This window comes from Leopardus geoffroyi, chromosome B2 (genome assembly GCF_018350155.1).
Source record: "Leopardus geoffroyi isolate Oge1 chromosome B2, O.geoffroyi_Oge1_pat1.0, whole genome shotgun sequence".
Classification (NCBI taxonomy): domain Eukaryota; kingdom Metazoa; phylum Chordata; class Mammalia; order Carnivora; family Felidae; genus Leopardus; species Leopardus geoffroyi.
The window spans coordinates 123,187,679-123,208,320 of record NC_059332.1 but is presented as its reverse complement, the minus strand read 5'-3'; the positions used below and the strand labels follow the sequence as shown (position 1 = coordinate 123,208,320).

General features: G+C 39.5%; 1 protein-coding gene across 16 annotated transcripts in view; it reads left to right on the top strand.

Annotated features, from left to right (window-relative positions):
• The window catches only part of MAP7 (microtubule associated protein 7), a 178,470-nt gene that overhangs the window by 133,914 nt on the left and 23,914 nt on the right, over window positions 1–20,642 (top strand). For 6 of the 16 annotated variants that reach the window (XM_045499748.1, XM_045499750.1, XM_045499756.1 and 3 more), the window contains 6 exons: window positions 2,794–2,957; window positions 3,437–3,554; window positions 4,264–4,350; window positions 7,799–7,909; window positions 13,451–13,564; window positions 18,293–18,444. In XM_045499748.1, the coding sequence (XP_045355704.1) occupies window positions 2,794–2,957; window positions 3,437–3,554; window positions 4,264–4,350; window positions 7,799–7,909; window positions 13,451–13,564; window positions 18,293–18,444 (746 nt within the window). Of the gene's footprint in view, window positions 1–2,793; window positions 2,958–3,436; window positions 3,555–4,263; window positions 4,351–7,798; window positions 7,910–13,450; window positions 13,565–16,491; window positions 16,904–18,292; window positions 18,445–20,642 lie in introns of those variants that run through there. The other 10 variants (XM_045499751.1, XM_045499757.1, XM_045499752.1 and 7 more) reach the window with 6 other exon arrangements.

The window sequence follows — 20,642 nt, the reverse complement described above, 5'->3', positions numbered from 1 at the left end:
ACAACGTCACTCAAGGTCTGAATTGGTAAAATACTGGAAACAACTAAGAAAATCTATCAATAAGTAGTTGGTTATATAAAATAAGGTATGTTGGGGCACCTGGGTGGCTCAGCCGGTTAAGCATCCAACTCTTGGTTTTGGCTCAGGTCATGATCTCACAGTTTCATGAGTTTGAGCCCTGCCTGGGTCGGTCTCTGTGCTTGCAGCACGGACCCTGCTTGGGATCCTCTCTCTCCCCCTCTTGCTGCCCCTCCCCACTCACATTGTCTCTGTCTCTCTCAAGATAAATACTCTTTAAAAAATATATAAAAAAATAAAATATGGTGTGTAGACAGTGAAATATTATACCGCCATTTAAAAGGTTGTTAGATTCATGTTTCACGTGTTGGTGTGCAGAGATCTTTAAGATCTATTTTCAGCGAAAAGAGCAAGATGCAGAGCAGAAGTGCCAAACTACAGTAATACATGGATTTTTACTTTCTTTTACATTTGCAGAAAAGGTAGAAGTGGAACAGAGGAGGGTTTAAGGTTAGAGGAAGACCTTCATTTTGCCTTTTAATATTTTGAACTGTTTAAGCTTTGACAAAAATCTGTCACTGGAAATCCACCTTTTTATTTATTTTTTTTTTTTTTTAATTTTTTTTTCAACGTTTATTTATTTTTTTTGGGACAGAGAGAGACAGAGCATGAACGGGGGAGGGGCAGAGAGAGAGGGAGACACAGAATCGGAAACAGTCTCCAGGCTCTGAGCCATCAGCCCAGAGCCCGACGCGGGGCTCGAACTCACGGACCGCAAGATCGTGACCTGGCTGAAGTAGGACGCTTAACCGACTGCGCCACCCAGGCGCCCCGAAATCCACCTTTTTAAATGAACTAAAATGTGTGGTATCATTGAAAGTCGGCTAGTAAGGTATTCAGGAAATCCAAAAGATGTGTGCATGAGGGTATGTGATCACAGTAAATTCACCTTTAAAAAATGTTAGAATTATGTTCCCCATCTGTTACTTTCAATGTGTATTCTCATGGTGTTTATATTTATTCACTCATTTAGCAAATATTTATTGAGCACATACTATGTGCTTTTACTCCAAGTTTCAACATGGGCCTGAGACTTTCTTTAGAACCATCAGCTTTTAAAATGGAAGGACTCAGGGCGCCTGGGTGGCGCAGTCGGTTAAGCGTCCGACTTCAGCCAGGTCACGATCTCGCGGCCCGTGAGTTCGAGCCCCGCGTCAGGCTCTGGGCTGATGGCTCAGAGCCTGGAGCCTGTTTCCAATTCTGTGTCTCCCTCTCTCTCTGCCCCTCCCCCGTTCATGCTCTGTCTCTCTCTGTCCCAAAAATAAATAAACGTTGGAAAAAAAAATTAAAAAAAAAAAAAAATTGGAAGGACTCTTGAAGATCAATTTCCGCGTCTTAGGCAAGAGAAAACTGAAATTCAAATGAACGTGTCTTGAGCTCTCCCCACCCACTAGTGGCAGTGCTGCTGGGAGAACCCAGTTCTCTCTGAGTGATGTCACAGGACAAACTCATCTTGCATCATCCTTGTTCTTGCACACAAGTGAAGTCCATTCAGATTTCCTTCAGTGGATTTGTCTCCTCAAGTGAACAGCTTTAGAAAAGGTATAATGGTAGCAGAAATACAGAATTGTTAACCTTAAACATTTAGAGGAAACTGAAATGTTCTGCATTTTTTTTTCCATTAAAAAAATAACATTTTGGGGTGCCTGGGTGGCTCAGTCGGTTAAGCGTCCGACTTCGGCTCAGGTCATGATCTCACGGTCCGTGGGTTCGAGCCCCGCGTCAGGCTCTGTGCTGACGGCTCAGAGCCTGGAGCCTGTTTCAGATTCTGTGTCTCCCTCTTTCTCTGACCCTCCCCTGTTCATGCTCTCTCTCTGTCTCAAAAATAAATAAACGTTAAAAAAATTTTTTTTAATAACATTTTAACTTATATGCCATTCAGTATCCTCAGGGTTTATGCTCTAAATTTTGTTTGGACTCTTTTACCTACTGTGTTAATAGATCATATTAAAGACAGGTTTATCACAGCACAAGGAAGCATCATACTAAAAAATAAAAAAAAAAAGTTTTGTTGGCTTTGTGTTCCCCTAAAATGAGGAAGAAAGGAACATGGATATGTAAAGGAGAAAAGAAGCATTCATCACTGAACAATATTTTTTGAATTGTTTATTCTCATTCAGGCTGTGATAGTAAGTCTTATCTAACCAGAGCGTGAGCGTCTCAGACACCAGATCTGCTTACTAAGTCCCTCACGTCGCTTAGGTGACTCAGTGTGATAAATCCATGAGGCATTTAATGTATCTTTTATTAACCATCAATTCTGGGGATTTTGTCCCAAATTCTTTTAATGTTTTCAGAGAACCAGTGCTTTGTTGAAACAAATGTAGTCACAGGCTTTTGATCTGGAGGATGATCCCATTTTTTAGAGAGAGAGAGAGAGAGACGGATGGTGCCATTGGTTTTGTCAGTAGTCAGAGTTGAGACCAGAGCATGTGATGTATGCATTACTCTGTTGTAATAATATACCAAACTACAGGACTGTAGGGGATTCCCAAAAAGTAGAATTCAGTGCATCTTCTTGGACCTCATTGTCAGCATACTAAATTATGCTATAAATTAACAGTGGTACTTTTTCCTGAAAATGTGAGGAAAGCAAAGGCCAGGCTTGGTAAAGACAAAACCAAAGAACTCGTACCTGTTCCTGTGGGCTGTTTATACAGTCCTGCCTGTTTAAGTTTTAAACCAGCCTATGTTTCCCTTGTTTTTCTTCTAAAGCTGCGAGAGAAATCATCTGGTTAGAAAGGGAAGAGCGAGCCCGGCAGCACTATGAAAAGCACCTGGAAGAGCGGAAGAAGAAGCTGGAAGAGCAGAGGCTGAAGGAGGAGCGGAGGAGGGCTGCTGTGGAGGAGAAGCGGAGGCAGAGACTGGAGGAAGACAAAGTAAGACGCCGCCCCGGAAAGCACACAGGAGATTTGTCTGTTTCAGAAATGCAACACATTTACTATGAAACCTTCCACTAAGGTGCTGGGATGCGTAGCAGAATTAAGGAATCAGTTTCATAGATAGTCACAGCTTCTAGGGAGGTTGGGGTATGGAAGGCAGGTCCCAAATGGCGTGATTGTTACAGTTACTTCCCTAGAAACTTTAAAAGCCCAGGTGTCTGGTCTTCGAGCTATAACTTATTTATGTTCAGTTCGCCCATATGAAAGTATTGAGACGCTTTATCACCTGGGACCTGATGATTTCAGTAACCATCCCAAGGTGACACTCCTCCCACCCTAAGATAAGGCGTCAAAGTTAGGAAGTAGGAGTACTAAGGTAAAGATTTCAGTGGTGCCTTCCTCCATTCTGCCTTAAGTTGAAGAAGCCTCAAGCAACCAGGTTGAATCTAATCTTCCACTCCTCTGCTTCATTTGAGGAACGCCATGAAGCTGTTGTACGGCGTACAATGGAAAGGAGCCAGAAGCCAAGACAGAAGCATAACCGCTGGTCATGGGGAGGCTCTCTCCATGGGAGCCCCAGCATCCACAGTGCAGGTAAACAAACAGTGATCGCCTTCAAAATCACTCCTTTCTTCCTGGACAGTAAAAGGACAGTTGCTTCTTTTTCTCTAAGTCTGTGTTTCCAAAACAAAAATCCTGCTGAAATAATTCAACTATAATGAAATGATGATCCTAGCTGTTTGAGGATAAGAGGGTGATGGAGGTAAGATAAGATTCTCTCTCTCCCATAACACAGGCTGCTTTTCTCTTTGGTTACATAGTTCCTTGAAGAGATAGAAATCTATGCAATGTTTCTAAGTAAACGTGCAGTTTCCACTCTGCATTATTTTAAGTAATCCTTTACATTAAGTTGTCAGGTTTATGGAATAAATTCACCAGTTTTGTCTTCCTCTCTGGAAGAATCCTAGCAGTATTGACTGATCAAAATCAATACTATGAACTTGTGTATTCAGACCTTAGAGTGTGTGCAGTTTTAATGCTCTGCGGGAGAAAGTGCAGGTTCTGAAACCAGAACCAGTGAATGTCTCAGCTATTATTCCCTTGTTCTTGAATAGACATAAAATCATACTGAAATTTGGACGTAGTGAGAGGCTTTATTTTTGTACTGTAAATTCAATGAACCTTGAATTTTATACAGTGCGTCAGTTTTTTTCCATCTGTGTGAGTCTAATAACTTTTTTTTTTTTTTTTTTTTTTTTTTTTTTTTACTTTGAAAAATCATTGTCTTACATTCTGTCCCCAGGTGGTTTTGTTGCATCATCATTCACCTTTCTCGATTTAGCAGGCCTGGACCACCACTTCACAACTCTTGGTGGTACTAGAAAATCTGGTACAGACATCCCCGTGGTTGCCGGTTGCCTGACCTGTAGCTAGCACCTCTGACCTAGGGCCAGTTCATCGCTAGCTGAGCCGTCACCACCTTAGTCATAATGCATGCTTAATACCCCATTGCATAGACCTAGATCTGGGCATGGCACAGTGTTTCTTAAGTGTGATGATGGTAGAACTCAGGTGACTTGAAGGTGTTGAAATAATGTCATTACATGTGATGTGTTTACTTTCTCTTTAAGTGATCGTTTTGGATAAAATCTTTAAAAAAGTGTTTTTTAGTTAATGGATTACCTGGAATCGAAGTACATCCAGTTGGTGTGCCCCCCACCCCACACCCCTGTCAGTACTGCTGTTTCCACTGTTAGTTTTAGCCTAAATAACAATGGATTTTTGCTTACTCTCTTCTTTTATTCCTAACATTCAGTGTATCTTCTAGAACCTCTTTGTTTTAAAAATTCTGAAAGCAAATTATCACAGCTTTCCTGTGGCGTTAAACCATACTTAAAAGCACTTTTTTTTCCTTGGCTCTTAATGACCCAGTGGTACAGGGTGGACATGTGTCAAATCTGTAATCATAAGGATCATTCATGTGTGATATTTCATCCTAAGGGCAGTTTTACATAAACGTTCCATACAGAAAAGCTGTCATAGTATATATTTTTATGACCTTATTTTTCCTTTACTTGGCTTCATGTTTTACTTGTGTCCAGCAGAAGTACACTCTGTTACAGATTTTCAAATATTTTTAAGGGGAAATACAGTCACTTGCCTTTAATTCTTGCTTCCACACTCAGAGTTTAATATATGACCTTCATTTCTGCCACCCAGACCAAGAGAAACTAGTGTATTTGTTAGCTCTTGCATAAAATCCATTTTTATAAGGGCTGTGAATCAGAGAAAATTGCTGCTGTGCTAAACAGAGAAGTTGGAAAATAACTGGAATTTGCCAAAATTCTCAAAGGTCAGAATGATCTGCTGTGATGTTAAGAGCAGTGACCTGGTCTTACTCACATACAACAATGCCTCACTCAGGATGGGCACTCAGTCAGTATTTGCTGATCAAAAACCAGATCCTAGAAATTAAATTTAATCCGTAGTAAATCAGTGTGTTGCCTTACTGCTCACACATCGACTAGCGCTGGTTTGTAAATTTTTTTTAACGGATTCTTTTTTTTTTTTTTTAAGTATGTATGTATGTATGTATGTATGTATTTATTTATTTATTTATTTATTTATTTATTTATTTATTTATTTATTTATTTATTTATTTATTTTAAGAGAGACAGAGACAGCACAAGTGGAGAGGGGCAGATAGAGAAAGAAGAGAGGGCATCCCAAGCAGGCTCCATGCCATCAGCACAGAGCCCAGCGTGGGGCTCGAACTCACAAGCCGTGAGATCCTGACCTGAGCCGAAATCGAGTCAGATGATTAACCGACTAAGCCACCCAGGCACCCCAAAACTGACTCTTAATAAATCCTTCCGTGAATTTGTATTTTGTTCAGGGAGAAAAAGAAACGATGAGAAATTTTTATTGTATTAAGTAATATAATTCTCATTAGATTAAGTAATACAATCAATACATGTGACACCTCCATAATTTTAATACAAATTATTAAATTTTATAATTTAATAATAATATGGACACCTCCATATTATTGTATTACAATCAATACAATCAATACATGTGACACCTCCATAATTTTAACCATGCAGAGTAGGCCTCCAATTAGGCACACTGTCCCTCAACTAAAGCTTAACACATAAAACAATATCAGAAAATGAATTGCTTGATCCACCTAGAAATGACTTTGATCGTTCCTTATACCCCTGGATCTTACATTTTATCATTTAGATGTTCCTTTTGATATTTTATCCTAAATCTTCAGGATTGCCCTAAGAGCCTATCAGTTAAGTGTAAATTTACGTCACAGAAACAATGTTTGGGTTTGTTTGTTTTATAATGAAGTTGCTTCAACCATACCAATGTGTCCCGGTAGAGATAGGAATGTCTGATGTTGGGGGAAGCCTTGTTTATCCGTACATTATAAACAGTGGCCAAAATGATTATTCTGTAGAGAGAAGTTTACTGTAAAGTTCTGACTACCAGTGTTAGACCCGTGAGAACTGGGTTTTAAAGGCATTTACCTAAAGAATATTTTTGTTTGCTTTTAGTTTTAGAAGAAGCTAACAATAGAAAAATAAAACAAAATATGGCAACACCTTTTTTACCTTTGGCTATCACAGTTCAGAACACCTACTTGCCCTCCTAAATAAATACAATGACATTTTAGACTTTTGTTCTGTGCATTTTTATTCAGGGAATGTGATTTATTCTAATGAGCATGGTTATAATTTGGTTCCGCAGACAACAAACAACAGACAACAAACTGTTGTCCAACAGACAACAAACTAACAGAGGTGATTTTTGCCTATTTTATATGGCTATTATTCTCTTCTGACTTGACCTTTAAGAATTACTCTAAAATTACTGACCTGAAGGATGAACAGTATCACTAATAAAGTTAAAGAGAAAGAATGCTAATTTTCTTTATATATTGCTGTCAGTTTGTTGGGCAAGTTTGTGGACTGATTCTACATTTGTAAACTGCACTAGACTCTGTGTAACGGGCATAGAGGTGTGGTTATTCATAGACTTTTTAAAAAGAAATGCTATAGCAGCCATCCTTTCCATACCCAGAGTATTTCTTTTTCTTTTTAAAGTTTATTTATTTTGTCAGAGAGAGAGAGAGTGGGGAAAGGGCAGAGAGAGGGGGAGGGAGAGAATCCCATGCAGGCTCCACAGTGTCAGCACAGAGCTCGATGTGGGGCTCGATCGCATGAACCATGAGATCATGACCTGAGCCGCAGTCAAGAGTCAGGTGCTTAACTGACTGAACCACCCAGGCGCCCCTTTCTTTCTTTTTAATCTGTTTTTCTGTAACGAACATTAACACCCTAGGTAAAGTAACTCTACAAGCAGAGGTATCAGCAAATGCATAGAACCTGGTATTCCTCTTTTTTTCCTAGTGTTTACATTCTGTTTTACCAGCCCTCTTACTACCCCCTTGTTCCTACTTGGGAAAATTATGAGGGCATCCACTTTTACAATCCTCTCTTTGTTTTCCAGTCTGCCTCCATTAGTTTAGTTCCCCTCCACTGGCCTGCCTTTGATCCTCATCTGTCTGTTGTACTATAGCAATATGCCTGAATTTTCCTGGCTGACAAACTGGTGTGCTAAACGTTTATTTTATCCTATGAGAAAAATAATTTTATTTCTGGCCTTTAAGTTACCTTTAAGACATCCACTTAGAAAACTGTGCTGTTATGTAAGATCTAGTGATAGAGCTGAAAGCATCCAATCCTAGTTTTTCCTTCCATCAGTGAATTAGGAAATTGCAATCCTGCATGCTGGCTGTCAATTAGCATTATCTCCATTTGTTTTAGATCCAGACAGGCGGTCAGTTTCCACCATGAATCTTTCGAAACATGTCGATCCCGTCATTAGCAAGCGGCTCTCCTCTTCATCTGCAACTTTACTAAATTCTCCAGATAGAGGTACAGTCAAAAGGAAAACAAAACAAAAAAAAAAGTGTTCTGTTATTTACTTAATGCTTCTTTTTTTTTCTGGATGTTTACAGCTAAAAATCAGCATCTGAAGTTGCTTTCCCTACGTTTCTTAAATAGGAAGAACAAAACTTCAGAATAAAAAAGCAGTAAGCGGCTGAGCAGCATTTCCCTTGCGACAAGAACCTTGCTCATGTTAGAACTTGGCTGAATGGTTGCATTTAGCAGTGATGAAAGCGGTGCTTCTCAACTTTTTAGTAAATGAGTTTACAGCTCCAGAAATCACCCACTTATCCACCAACATGCAAATAATCTTTGTTACGAACACTTACTTTACTTCAATCATATTGTCTTTGACTTTTCATCTGTACTTTGGGAATTCCAAGCTTTGACTTTCTAAAAACTCTTCTTAAATGATTCATGTTGGTAGATTTCATTTTACTGTTTGAGTTCTCATTTAACAAAACCTTACTGCATTTCTTGTGTGTGTGTGATTGGTTTTTGGTGTCCATTCATTTTGCTCTTAAGGGATTTGGCCTGACTTCAAGAATATATCATCATTGAAGTTTCCTAAAACTTTTAGTAATCGTATCCCTCCAATTAATGTTTTATTTGAATTTTGAGTTTTATTCATCCCATGGATTTACAGTACATGAATTTTGAGTTATTTATGAAATTAAAGTTTTATTTTGCATATTTATATGTCATAGAAGGAAAAAATCAAGTTTTTAAGATCAACTAAGATTTTAAATTAGAAAACCAAAGAATTGTTGTGCAATATGAAAACATATACTCTTTAAAAGTAACAAAATCGTGGTTATTTTGAATGTTTTATTAAGAAACTGGGAAACGTTCAGTCTTTAAAAAGAGTGCAATGTGTGCATGTTCTGTGTGTATGAGTATTCATATATTTTGTATTGTATAAAAGTTGTGTCGTTGTAATGTACAATATTATACCTGTTGTTATTTTATAACTAATTACTACTCACTTAAAGCAGTAAATGTTTGAATAACTTCCTATTCTTGCCTTTTAACATGCACCATTCCTCTTTTTTTTTTTAACTAATTTGCTCAACTATTAACTAAATGATAACTAGTAAATGATGATGATTAACTAAATCATTGATATTAGACATGTAGTCAAATTAGGGGCCTTTTAGATGTTAGAGAAAAGTATTATGAACTAAAACTCCTTTCATAAATAGGCTTTAATTTCAAACCCATCCCCTTAGTATAAAATATAGCATGTGAATGCTATTCTTACAATTGTCTACTCATCTTTTCTTTGGATTTGGTCACTTACTCAGCACTTTAATGTGTCAACCCATGTCTAAGACAAACTGCAATTGGGATTTTACAGTGCTTTGATGTCAAACCTTGCTTACTGCCTCCTACAGTTTCACAGCTGAAATTGGGGTAGATGAGCGATAAACCAAACAGTACATCCTACCACACTTCTGTGGGATGACAATGATCTTTCAACTAGCAAGATGTTTTATAGATTCTGCATGATAGTATCTAATTGGATATGCTTTTAAAAATTTTTTTTTTAATATTTGTTTATTTTTGAGAGAGAGAGAGCAAGCACACATGCGGGGGAGGGGCAGAGAGAAAGGGGAACAGAGGATCCGAAGCAAGCTCTATGCTGACAGCAGACAGCCTGATGGCAGGGCTTGAGCTCACGACCTGTGAGATCATGACCTGAGCCAAAGTCGGACGCTTAACCAACCGAGCCACCCAGGTGCCCCTGATTGGATATTCTTTTTTTTTTTTTTAATGTTTACTAATTTTATTTATTTTTGGGGAGCGGAGTGAGTGGGGGATGGGCAGAGAGATGGGGAGACACAGAACCCGAAGCAGGCTCCAGGCTCTGAGCCATCAGCACAGAGCCCCGCACGGGGCTCAAACTCACAAACCGCAAGATCATGACCTGAGCCAAAGTCAGACCCTTAACCGACTGAGCCACCCAGGCGCCCCTGCATCCTCTGTTCTTACCCCCATGGGTGGTGCCCTTTCTTAGATCGACTCTGACTGTATGTGTGCTTTTTTAGGTGAGGTTAAGGATCAGGGAAAGTTCAATAGCCAGTTCATAGCGAGGGCCAAGAAACTGCCCCTTGAATCACGCACGGGGCCCATCAAATTGAATCCTAAGCTGAACTTAACAGAATCAGAGGGAAAGCACTAAATTTGGGGATTCTGCTTCTCTGGCCCCTTGTCAGAAGAATTGTGAACCAGTTCCTGGGTCTAATAGGCAAGGTCAAGGTTGGCCAGGAAGGAGGATTCAGTTCATCCAGGAACTTCCATATGGTCCACGAAACAATTTTTTTTCCTTTTTTTTAAGTTAGACAAATCCTCAGGGCAGTGAGGAGCCTACGCCTTTTAATGAGAATAGAAATTCTTCTGAATTTGAACTTCTCTAATTTAAAATTCAAGTGATTTCGTTAATTTGCTTTTCTGCTATTTTTAAAAGTTGGTGTTATGCTTTATTATCAAGTTAGGAAGCATTCTTATCAAATTATTAAATTAGAAGCTTTTACAGACAAATCTGGTAAAGGGAATATACCATTACTAGATTGTCTGAGCTTTCTCAACCCTATAGCACAGGGCTTAAGGCTGATATTAAATTGAGGTTCTGGTGCTATCAGGGTTCAGCTGGAACGCTCCACTGGTTATTAAAAATACTGAAATATTTCCATACCATTTGGTGTAAATATCCACTTCCTCAAGCGGTGCTTCCCCAGGACCTCCAGAGCTAATGCATGGCATCCATTAGCTCTGTGCCTGTGCCCTACCTGTTTTTAAATATTTTTATTATCACACTTGAATATAGTGTCATATAGACTGATAAAATGACCAGAGTTAAAGGAAACCTCTAATTACCAAAGATCTTTTTTAATTGCTGCAATAGAGGGATTTTTGCCACTGGAGATTTTTGCATTAAAAATGTGTTTCTTCATATTCTTAAGCTACCTACTTAACCAGGTTTTTCCCCCCCTCAAGGAAGAATAGGGAGTTTCAAAAAAGCAAGAAATGAAGTTGCCTACTGTTTGATTAGAATTAGTCCATACATTTTTCCTTAGAATCTAGATCACAGGGCATGGTGGTAGACCTGAAGCTGAATTCTGCCCACAGGCGTCTTCTGTTTGACTGGAGTAGGGTGTTTTGTTCTTTAAGTTGAATCCATTGCCATCATCCTAAAAATGGAATATATCAAGTAACATTTAGGTTTCCTACTTCTAATGAAACATCAGGATGTGGCAACACTTGCCTGATTTTTGCATTGACGCTCGTCTGAAACCGAACAATGATTTCCTGCTTATGGAAGAAGGTGGCAGTGCAAATACCTCTAATGTTCATGTGCCTCCCCTGGTCCACGTGGTCTATTATAGGAATTGTCAATATCTCCTTTTTAAGTGCTTAAGTAGGATCAATACCATAGAGTTGTTTCACAAGAATTAATATCTCTTCCTTCATCTTAAAATCAGGCCCTGCTAGATGAAAAAAAAGAAAAAACAATAAACAATAAACTAACTCCTGTCCTAACCTTTATTAAAAAGTCGTCTTATGGAAGACATCTATCTCTATCTTGTTCAGGGCATAGTAATGAATGCAGAGGAAGGGGAAACGTTTCTTCTGGCAAAAGCTTTCATTCACGGTGTCAGAGCTATAAAACAAATTTCTTCAGATTTGCTTTCAACACAAGTCAGAGAAGGTTTTTAATCTTCCTTTGAGGCAAATTCTTTGGTTGATGCTTTAAAGTCTCACAGAAATAAAGTTAATGAACTTCTTAATCCAGGGGGAAAGAAAAGAGCTGTCTTTTCAATGATAAACCACCTCTGCAATTCTAAGCCAGCCCTCCTACAGAGTTTATCAGGGAAAGGAAGCATTCCTCTCTTCCCTTTCTCATCTACTTGAAAATATAGTTCTTTTGAAGATTTTCATGTATCCTCATCACCTTTCCCAGTGGTTTTATTCTGTGAATGTATTTCACTTTTAGTTTGCTTTAAATTCTGTGACTGATGCCCACATGCACACTGCCGTAGTATAGTATGTAACAGCACTTATTGCCTTATGTGTTCTACTTTGTAGCTATTTCTATATTATATGTGTAATTGTACGTATACAACATATAACATCTATATTATCCTTTTATTTGTGTTTATCAGATAAGATTCAATTTAACTATGAAGACTCTCCTATTAACAAAATCTAATAAACAATTCACTAATTCTTAAATTCACCATAGCCTTGATCAAAATAGCTTCTTTTTAAAAATAAAGTCAGGAACTTAAGATGCTTTTTGGAGGTTGGTAATTCAAGTAGGAGGAGATATTGTTTATAACAACATTTAACATCAGATAACTTCTGTTTAACTAAAACTAATATTCTAGAATTTAGATGCCATTTCTTGAAAATTCAACGTATAAAAGGTTATTAAAAAAAAAAAAAAGTCACTCCAGAGACAACAGGATGTACACCTGCTGTTTATGGCACCAAACAGAAGTGGCCTTGTCAAGTTTAGACAGTTTTAAAGATTTTTGTAAGTGACTTGGAGTGTATTCTAAAATAGAGACAGATGATCACTTTAGTGATATTTGCAGGATTTTGCCAGCTTCTTTCTTGATATTTTTGGAAAGTAGCTGCTGTATTTTCATGGGCCACCACTCAAAGCTAACAATATAAGCAAAATAGTTAATTTATGATTAGCACGTATATCCTGACAATGGTCTTGCCAACCAAGCCCCAGTACAATTTGAGACTATATTTCATTGCGTTCTTCTAAATTTATTTTCTGGAGCCTTCCCACACCCACTGGTAATTTCCAACATTGAGCTTATATTGGCTTTTGGCTTTTCTGTTTAATTTTATCTTGCTTCAGGTTTACCCTCATTCTCTGCCAAAATGTTTATGTTGTTGCCAAACAGGGACCTGAAAGAACCTGGCTTGCTGAATGGAAAAGTCAAAAGGAAATCCCACACAGAACTTTGCCTGGGTCCTCTTTCATTTTATTATCTCTCATTTCCCCCAAGTGCCGAAGCCGCAGTTCGTGACATCTGGCAGAATGTCATGGAGACCCTTTCTGTCTTTATTGATACAGAAATGCAGTCTTTCATTAGCTGCCAAAGCCTCTGTTGGAGGGTACTCTGTTCAGGGTACTTAGGAAGCCCTTGGGTTGACGTGTGTGCCTTCAGCCCACTGCCCATCCTGATGAGGGCCAATAGGTACGACTACATCCCAAACCCGTGGTCAACATGCTATTTCTGTTTTGTTTGTTACTTGTTCGTTCCTAAAGGAGGGTGGTTAGCAAACTCTGCATCCATAACACTAACATCTTGAAGAAAGGCAGCATTATGGAATAGCTCCTCCTTTGGGCAGAGTTCCTGTCTCCCAGTCTCTCTGCCGACTGTCCTCCCTGGAGAGCCTCGTCTCTCCAAGGCCTGGCACGTGGAAGCCATAAGTATGATGTTCTTGTGCACTCTCCTGCCCCTGGAAAGAATTCCTCTAACATCTTGCTTATGTGGTGACGTTTAGCTCGCCGCCTGCAGCTCAGCCCATGGGAGAGCAGCGTTGTTAACAGACTGCTGACGCCCACACATGCGTTCCTGGCCAGAAGCAAAAGCGCGGCTGCCTTGTCTGGAGACCCAGGTAAAACTGTTCGAGGTGCAACTTTCTTGGTGAGGTCAAGTCCTCTTTCGGAAGCACATCTGAGCCTCCAGCATTCATCATAATCACGTCTCCGTCTTTCCCAGTGTGTTTGCTTCTCTCTCCTTGGGTGCAGTGGCTTTGAAAATGTCTGCCGGTGTTGGTTTCATGGCCCTGGTATTGTTCCCTCCTTAGCATCCACCTAAGCATCTTACCTGGACCCCAGATGCCAGGCAAACCAAGGGTGTCCCTCCTTGTGATGAGATGGCTTCAGATGCTTCTGTGTGTTTGTGACATCACCAGAAAGACCTATCCCTTTCCCACCGTTCTTTCTGCCCCTGCATCTGAGCACATGATCAGAAGTAGACATAATTTAATACTAATATATTGACTGAGGAATAAAATCAGAGCCCAAGTCAGTTTAAGCGAGAGTTTCATGATGTGGCTGTGGGTGAACTACTTCCCCTCCCTGTGCCAGTCTTTCTATGTAATCTAGGAATTAGTACCCTCTCAAATGTCTAAGAGTTGTGGGGAAGGCTAATTATAGTGTTCTCATTTGTTGCATACTTTGGAAATATGGAGAATGTGCCAAACACTGGTTATTGTAATTAGTTATAACTCCTCTATGTTTTTGAAATGCAAAGCATGCCCGAATAAGCCAATTAGTTTAATGAGAAGTTAGTAGAGAGCCGATATCTTGTTGCAAAGAAAGATACGTATTTGGCTTTTGGCAACATCTCTTTCATAGTGAGCCGGTTTGGTTTTTCCCAAATATCTGTGGGCACAGTTGGTAGATCTCCATAACCCGTCTACTAGCCCTTGTCTTTGGCACTTAGGAAATTACACAGCCTCTTCATAAAGTTCCCTTTAAAAATATTTTGCCTCCGCAAGTCTCTTCATGATCATTAACCCTCTTTACAAATAATTCTTGGTGGTTTTATGATTTTTTTTTCCATCCATGGCGCCCCAGTGAGCTGATAGCAACCCTAATTCTCACAGTACCCGCCAGGAGGCGGTCGAAAATCAAGTAGACATTCCTACCACCTGCGTGTGGAAACCAAGTGCACAGATTATAAGTGACTTCTGCCAGAGCCACTTAGAATTCTAATTGGTGATTGGGTCTTAAACATGCTTATCCAACCTCCGTCCTTGGCGCGCTGGAGTAATGCTCTGTGTGCAGTGTGTGTTCAATTAGCTGGACCACAGTGTTCTGTGTTTTCTGCGAAAGAACTCTCCTGTCAGCTGTCACGTCACATCTGAGATTTTTTTCTGGAGCAAAATGTACAGCTTATTTCAAGATCGTTTATTTTCTGCCTATGAGCGTCATGCTTCTACGCAAGTCATGAAAAGTTTTTCCGTATGTCCAGCTAATTGGGGAACCTTTAAAATTGCTTTCATTCCTGTTTCATAGGATCTAAATAGTTTAGGGCTCTCATGCTTTGGAATCTCCACACTGTATGTAGCTTCATGCTAACTGCCTGCCTCACAGCTGAAAAAGTGTCTGTCTTTGCAGTTTCCGTCACCACTAACTTGTGTCAATTCTCTCGCTCCCCCTCCAGTGTTGTCCAATGCCATTTCCTCATTTTCCACCCCCCCCCCACCTTCCTTCTTCATTGTTACACTCAGTCAGGGTGCTTTTTACCTGCTAACTGGCTGTTCTTTGCCACTTTCCCATTCTCCTTTTCCACAAATTTTGATACATTTCTGTAATTTACTTTAGTGTGAAGCAATGCATAGACCTTCAGTTGAGTTGCTGGTCTTATTAACACATTCCTTAGATCATTGTTACCTGTTAATTGAATTGATACGGCCTATATTTAATGACCCAAAACTGTTGTCTTTAAATTTTTTTCCCATTTGAAATTATGTATATAAACATCGCTTGTGTTTCTCTTGTCAAAAACACTTTATCCATCGCTTTCATTTTGCCACCTGCTCTCCTCAATTATTCTTTCTTGCATTTTACCGTTGTGCCTTGAGTTCGTCATATATCCCATTGCCATTGGCGAGAGGATGACCTACATCAGAGCCAGGGTTACGTGGCAGATGAAGACAGCCACCCTTTCTCCTAGAATGTTTGGGGATTGCAAACTCCCAGAACAGGCAATAAGAGCACTTGAAATTTGGAAGTCTCCTACCTCTTATTTGTGGCCACTGGTCTGGGTTGACTTCACCATGCCCATTTTTAAAAAATACACGGAAAATACCTGTGATTATTAGAGCTCAGGATGAAATGAGTTGATACATATAAAACATTTAGAGTAGTACCTACACATAGTAGTGCTCGATAAATGTTATCATGTTTCTATTTGCTAATTTTTCAATTCTCTCTGCTGCACTCTAACCACTTGTACTGCATTATCTTTTCTCTGCACCTTTTCATACAGCTCATTTAGAAACTCTTGAATAAACAAGATTAATGCACACTTGCTACCGAAAGTAAGAGGAAGTAGTGATACTATGGAAGTCTTTCTGGTAGACACTCCAGACAAGAATTTTTGTGTTTATTAAGACTACTTTGGGATACAGAGGGCACTCTGGGAAAATAAAAATAACAGCTATATATTATTGCCCTTACTCTTCAGAAGGGCAAGATACATTTTTTTTTTTAAGGCAATTAATTGATTTAAAGGTTTCAGGATTTTCAGTGGTTGCTGTTCGGAACAATGAATTCCATGAACATAATATTCTTAGAATTTACAGTGTTTATTTTAGCCAGGCGATGTTCCTTGAACAATTAAATTTGAGGAATTCTGTACAAGCTACATTAGATAGATTTAAGGGTATTTTCTCCCTTTGCTCAGTATTACCTCACTGCTAGAATAAAGAATGAACAGAGAGGCATGATGAGCTTGGCTTACACCCATGATCATCTCAGGAAATGCCCCCTGAAGTTATTTTCCACTGGAAAATAGATACCCCCCGAAGTTATTTTCCACTGGAGGAAAATGATATCATATTTCTGTGCTGCTTTTTTCCTGTCAGACCCCTGGCCTCAACAGGGCTGTTGTCTAGGGTTTCTTGATCCTTGAGCAAGGTAAATGACCTCTGGCTGTGCCCCCTGGGCAGTATGTGCCTCTCCTGGTCCGTAATCTCACAGAGGTGCTCTGTGCCAGGATGTTATTCTTTAAATGCGTTTGATTGGCTTGGAAAAGTTTTGCATTAATTAACTCTTCATTGTCTGGGAAATGCAAATGCTTTTTTGTGGGACTTGACCGAATGGTTATGTTCAGTTTTCCCTGTGATCACAACAAGCCAAATGAGACAAGGTTCTCCTTTCTCACAATAAAGGCATCTTCCTTCATCATTAAGGTCTGAAGCCAAGCTTTATGTCAGTCCCAGGTAAGATAAACATATTCTTTTAAGGACAACAGGGGAGGGGGGGGGTGGTTGCAAAGTGTTTTAGTTTATCCTGAAGAAATAGAGTTCTGTTTTCAGAGGATTGGAAAAGAGAATGCAGTGTCTAGTTTATTCCCAGCCTTGACCATTCAGTGATAACCAGAAGATACTACAAATCATTTAATGACAGAGCACATGAATAGATAAGCCATCCGATCAACTTTCTGTCTGTAGATAAGTAACAAATATTTCTTGTCTCTATAATTCCAAAATTCCCAACTTTTGAGGTTTTAATTTATTAATAAATACTATTATACATAGCTGAAATAATGGTCTTTTTAAAGGTTTGCTACAATGGCTTTAAGTGGGTAAAGTCATTTTATAACATCATCCAAACACCTAGTATTCTCCTCAGAAGTCATGTTTAATTGTCTTACTCTTTTGCTGGAGAACAGGATTTCTCAGTGAGATCTGAAAATGAACCTTGGAACCTTAGTACCCACACTTTGGATACCTATGTAGTGTTCTATGAATTTCCTTAAACCCATTGTTCCTCAGAATCATGTGATTCATGACAGTGTCCCTATGAATGTGAATGGTCAGAAACTATGTGATTTTCAAAACCTTTATCAACCTGAGTAAAACTGTAAAAGCTATTCATGACTCAACTTTATTTTTGGCAATTCTAACATGTTTATGTTCTATTCATCATTTTAAATGATTACATCCCACTTCTGCATAAATTCTATTGCTTGTTATACACCATCAAATGCCTTGGCTTTTGGGAAAACCCATCAGCTATGCATCTGATTTGCCTTTAAATAGACAACACATTTACAAAATTTGTTTCTGGGAATTATTAGTTATCTTTGTGACCAGTCTTAACTCCTGGTAAGACTTGGTCACTTAACATTATAAAAATTCTTTCCACCGGCTGGAATGTCTCTTGCTTGCCTGCTTGCTTGTTTTCTGTCTTTCCACCTTTTGTTCCATCTTAAAGCTAATTGGGAAAAATATAATTGCAAACAGTCCTTATATAAAAATTATCTGTCACTAATGTAGCATTTTAGCAGAACTATTATTTCATAGGAAGATAAGGCCATTGCTTTCTATATGAGATTACATCTGCATCTTTAATCGGTGTCTAAATAGCCAAATAGCTTATACAGTCTAGATTTTTCACTTGGACATGGCTTCTCTTTGGACACACTGTAAACTGATAGGACTGTCAGGAGAGTTGAATATGAAGGCTCTGGACACCTTTAGGTAATAACATCTTCTCCCTACTTTTCTTTCTACCTCTGCTCTGCTCCTTTTCCTGAACCTGCTTTTGGCTTTCCTTCACCTGCTCCTCTGGCACTCTTGTGTGTAAAACAATCACCTGCACCCTAGTTATCCCCATTTGTCCTCGTTCAGCATCTTGCAGCCCCATCAACATCATGCCCTACAAAGCTGCACACTCTAGAAATCTGACGGATCGACCCAAATTCTTGGTAACACCGCCAGAGGGCTCTGCGCGAAGGAGGACTGTTCATGGCACAGTGGTGAGTAGCCGTTGGGAACAGCCAGGCATGTCTGTGTGGAGTGGACACCACCCTGAGGTGCGGTGGGGGTGTCGGAGTGGGAGGTGCCCACCCCTGGGCAGTGGTGTCCCCACGCTTTCTCTCCACTTGGGAGTTTTGTTCCCCCTAAAAACGTGAACTTGAAGATGAAAACCATTCTTTGTCTAAGTTTGTGCCAGTGGCCGAAGTAGCACACGGGTGCCTCCGTGCAAACCAGTGCAATGCCAGGACACTTTGACATTCCTGAAAGTAAGAAACCCTTCGACGGAGGTCAAAGGGCCTGGGCCCCTGCCTCTGCGTGTTATTAAGCCCCCATATCCAGAAGCTGGCTGAACTCTCAGTGTGCTTCACCAAAAAGCAAAATAAAGAATTTTTGTCTGCCTAGCTCATCCCTCCCTGTCAAGGCCCAGATCTGAAAATATAGTGACAAAAGTATTTTGAAGACACTAGTGATTTTCTAAGTAACTAATCCTTGAAAGGCCACTGGGCTGTGTTACAGACTCTTGTTTTGCAAGTGAAGAATATGATTTGTACTTGGCATTACTGGCAAGGTGGCTGAGCTGACATTAATGTTCACCTCTAATTAATTTCATGCCATAAATGCAATGAGGTAACTCGTATGTCTCCATGCATCTTTCTTCCTCAAACTCTGTGCTATTTAGTATCCGTTGAAAGGAGCAGACATTGTTGTGTGGTCTTCAGTGATTGTACTGTAGTCTTGAAGGACTCCCCAGTCAACCGGAAGACCTCGTTGCCTCTCTCCCATAGTAATACCATGACCTGTTTAATGAAAGGCTGAACGATTTTTTTAAAATCTTAACTTCCCAGAGCAGTTCAGATTTATAAAGCTGATGGACACTTAAAAGGATTTTGTGTAGCTGTTTGAGGATAATTTGAGGCTTGTGAGAGCTCGATGGCTTTGCCTACGGGCTGTTTTCTTTCAAGCCCCAGGCTTTCAGGAATCAGTGTTTAATTCATGATTGAGTCAGACTTCCAGCCCTACAAGCTAAAGGTGAAACTACCTTTGATGTCTGGGTAGTTTTTCATCCTTAGCACATTGGTGCTTCAGAGTGCCTAGCTGTAGATAAAAAGCAATAGTTGGGGTGAACAGCTTGGCCCCCAAAGGTTGAGTACTTATTGGAGAGGGAAAAGTACTTACCAAAGGAAAAATACCTTGCTGCGGATAAAAACACAACATAATACACCAGGAGGGGAGGATGAGAGCTGACCCTTGGCCAACAGATTAAATGAGAGGGATTCGTCATCACATGATCCAGAAACTCTACTTTCTCACCCATTTTTTATTTTTTTTAACGCCTTCCTCTTTCTATATTTGACTTACTGGTTGTCTTTTCATCTCTTTACGACCAAGTGTTTAGGCAAATACCTATTTCCGGAAAGTGACTCACAAGTCACTTTTGCCCCAGAGCTGCACTGTGGAATTCATTTGAGCAACCAGCAGCAGTTGGTCATGGAAGCACCTGAAAAGTGGCTAGTGAGAATGACAAAGAATTTTAAATTTAATTTCCCTTTTAAAAATGTTTAATTACAGTAAAAAAAAAATACATACAACAAAATCTACTGTCTTAACCGTTTCTAAGTGTACATTTCAGTAATATTACGTATATTTTTCAGAACTTATTAAATCTTGAAAAACTGAAACTATGCCCACTAAGGAACAACTCCCCATTTTCTCCTCTCCCAATCCCTGGTAACCCACCATTTCAGTTTCTGTTTCTTTGAATTTGACTAGTGTAGACCCCTCACACGAATGGAATCATACAGTATTTATCTTTTTGTGACTGGTTTATTTCACTTTGCATAATGTCCATCCATGTTGTAGCATGTGACAGGATTTCTGTCCTTAAGGCTAATAAAACTGCATTGTATGTATGTATGCATATACACAAACACACGCATATACACCACATTTTGCTAATCCATTCATCCGCTGATGGACATTTGAGTTGCTTCTGCCTCTTGACTACTATGAATAGCACAGCTATATATGTGGGTAACAGATCTTTTTCAAGACCCTGCCTCCAGTTGTTCTGGATATATACCCAGAGGTGGGATTGCTGGATTTTGTGGTCATTCTATTTCTAATATTTTGCCCTACTGCCATATTGTTTTCCATAGCAATGCCCCATTTAACTTACGTTCCCCCAACAGTATAGACG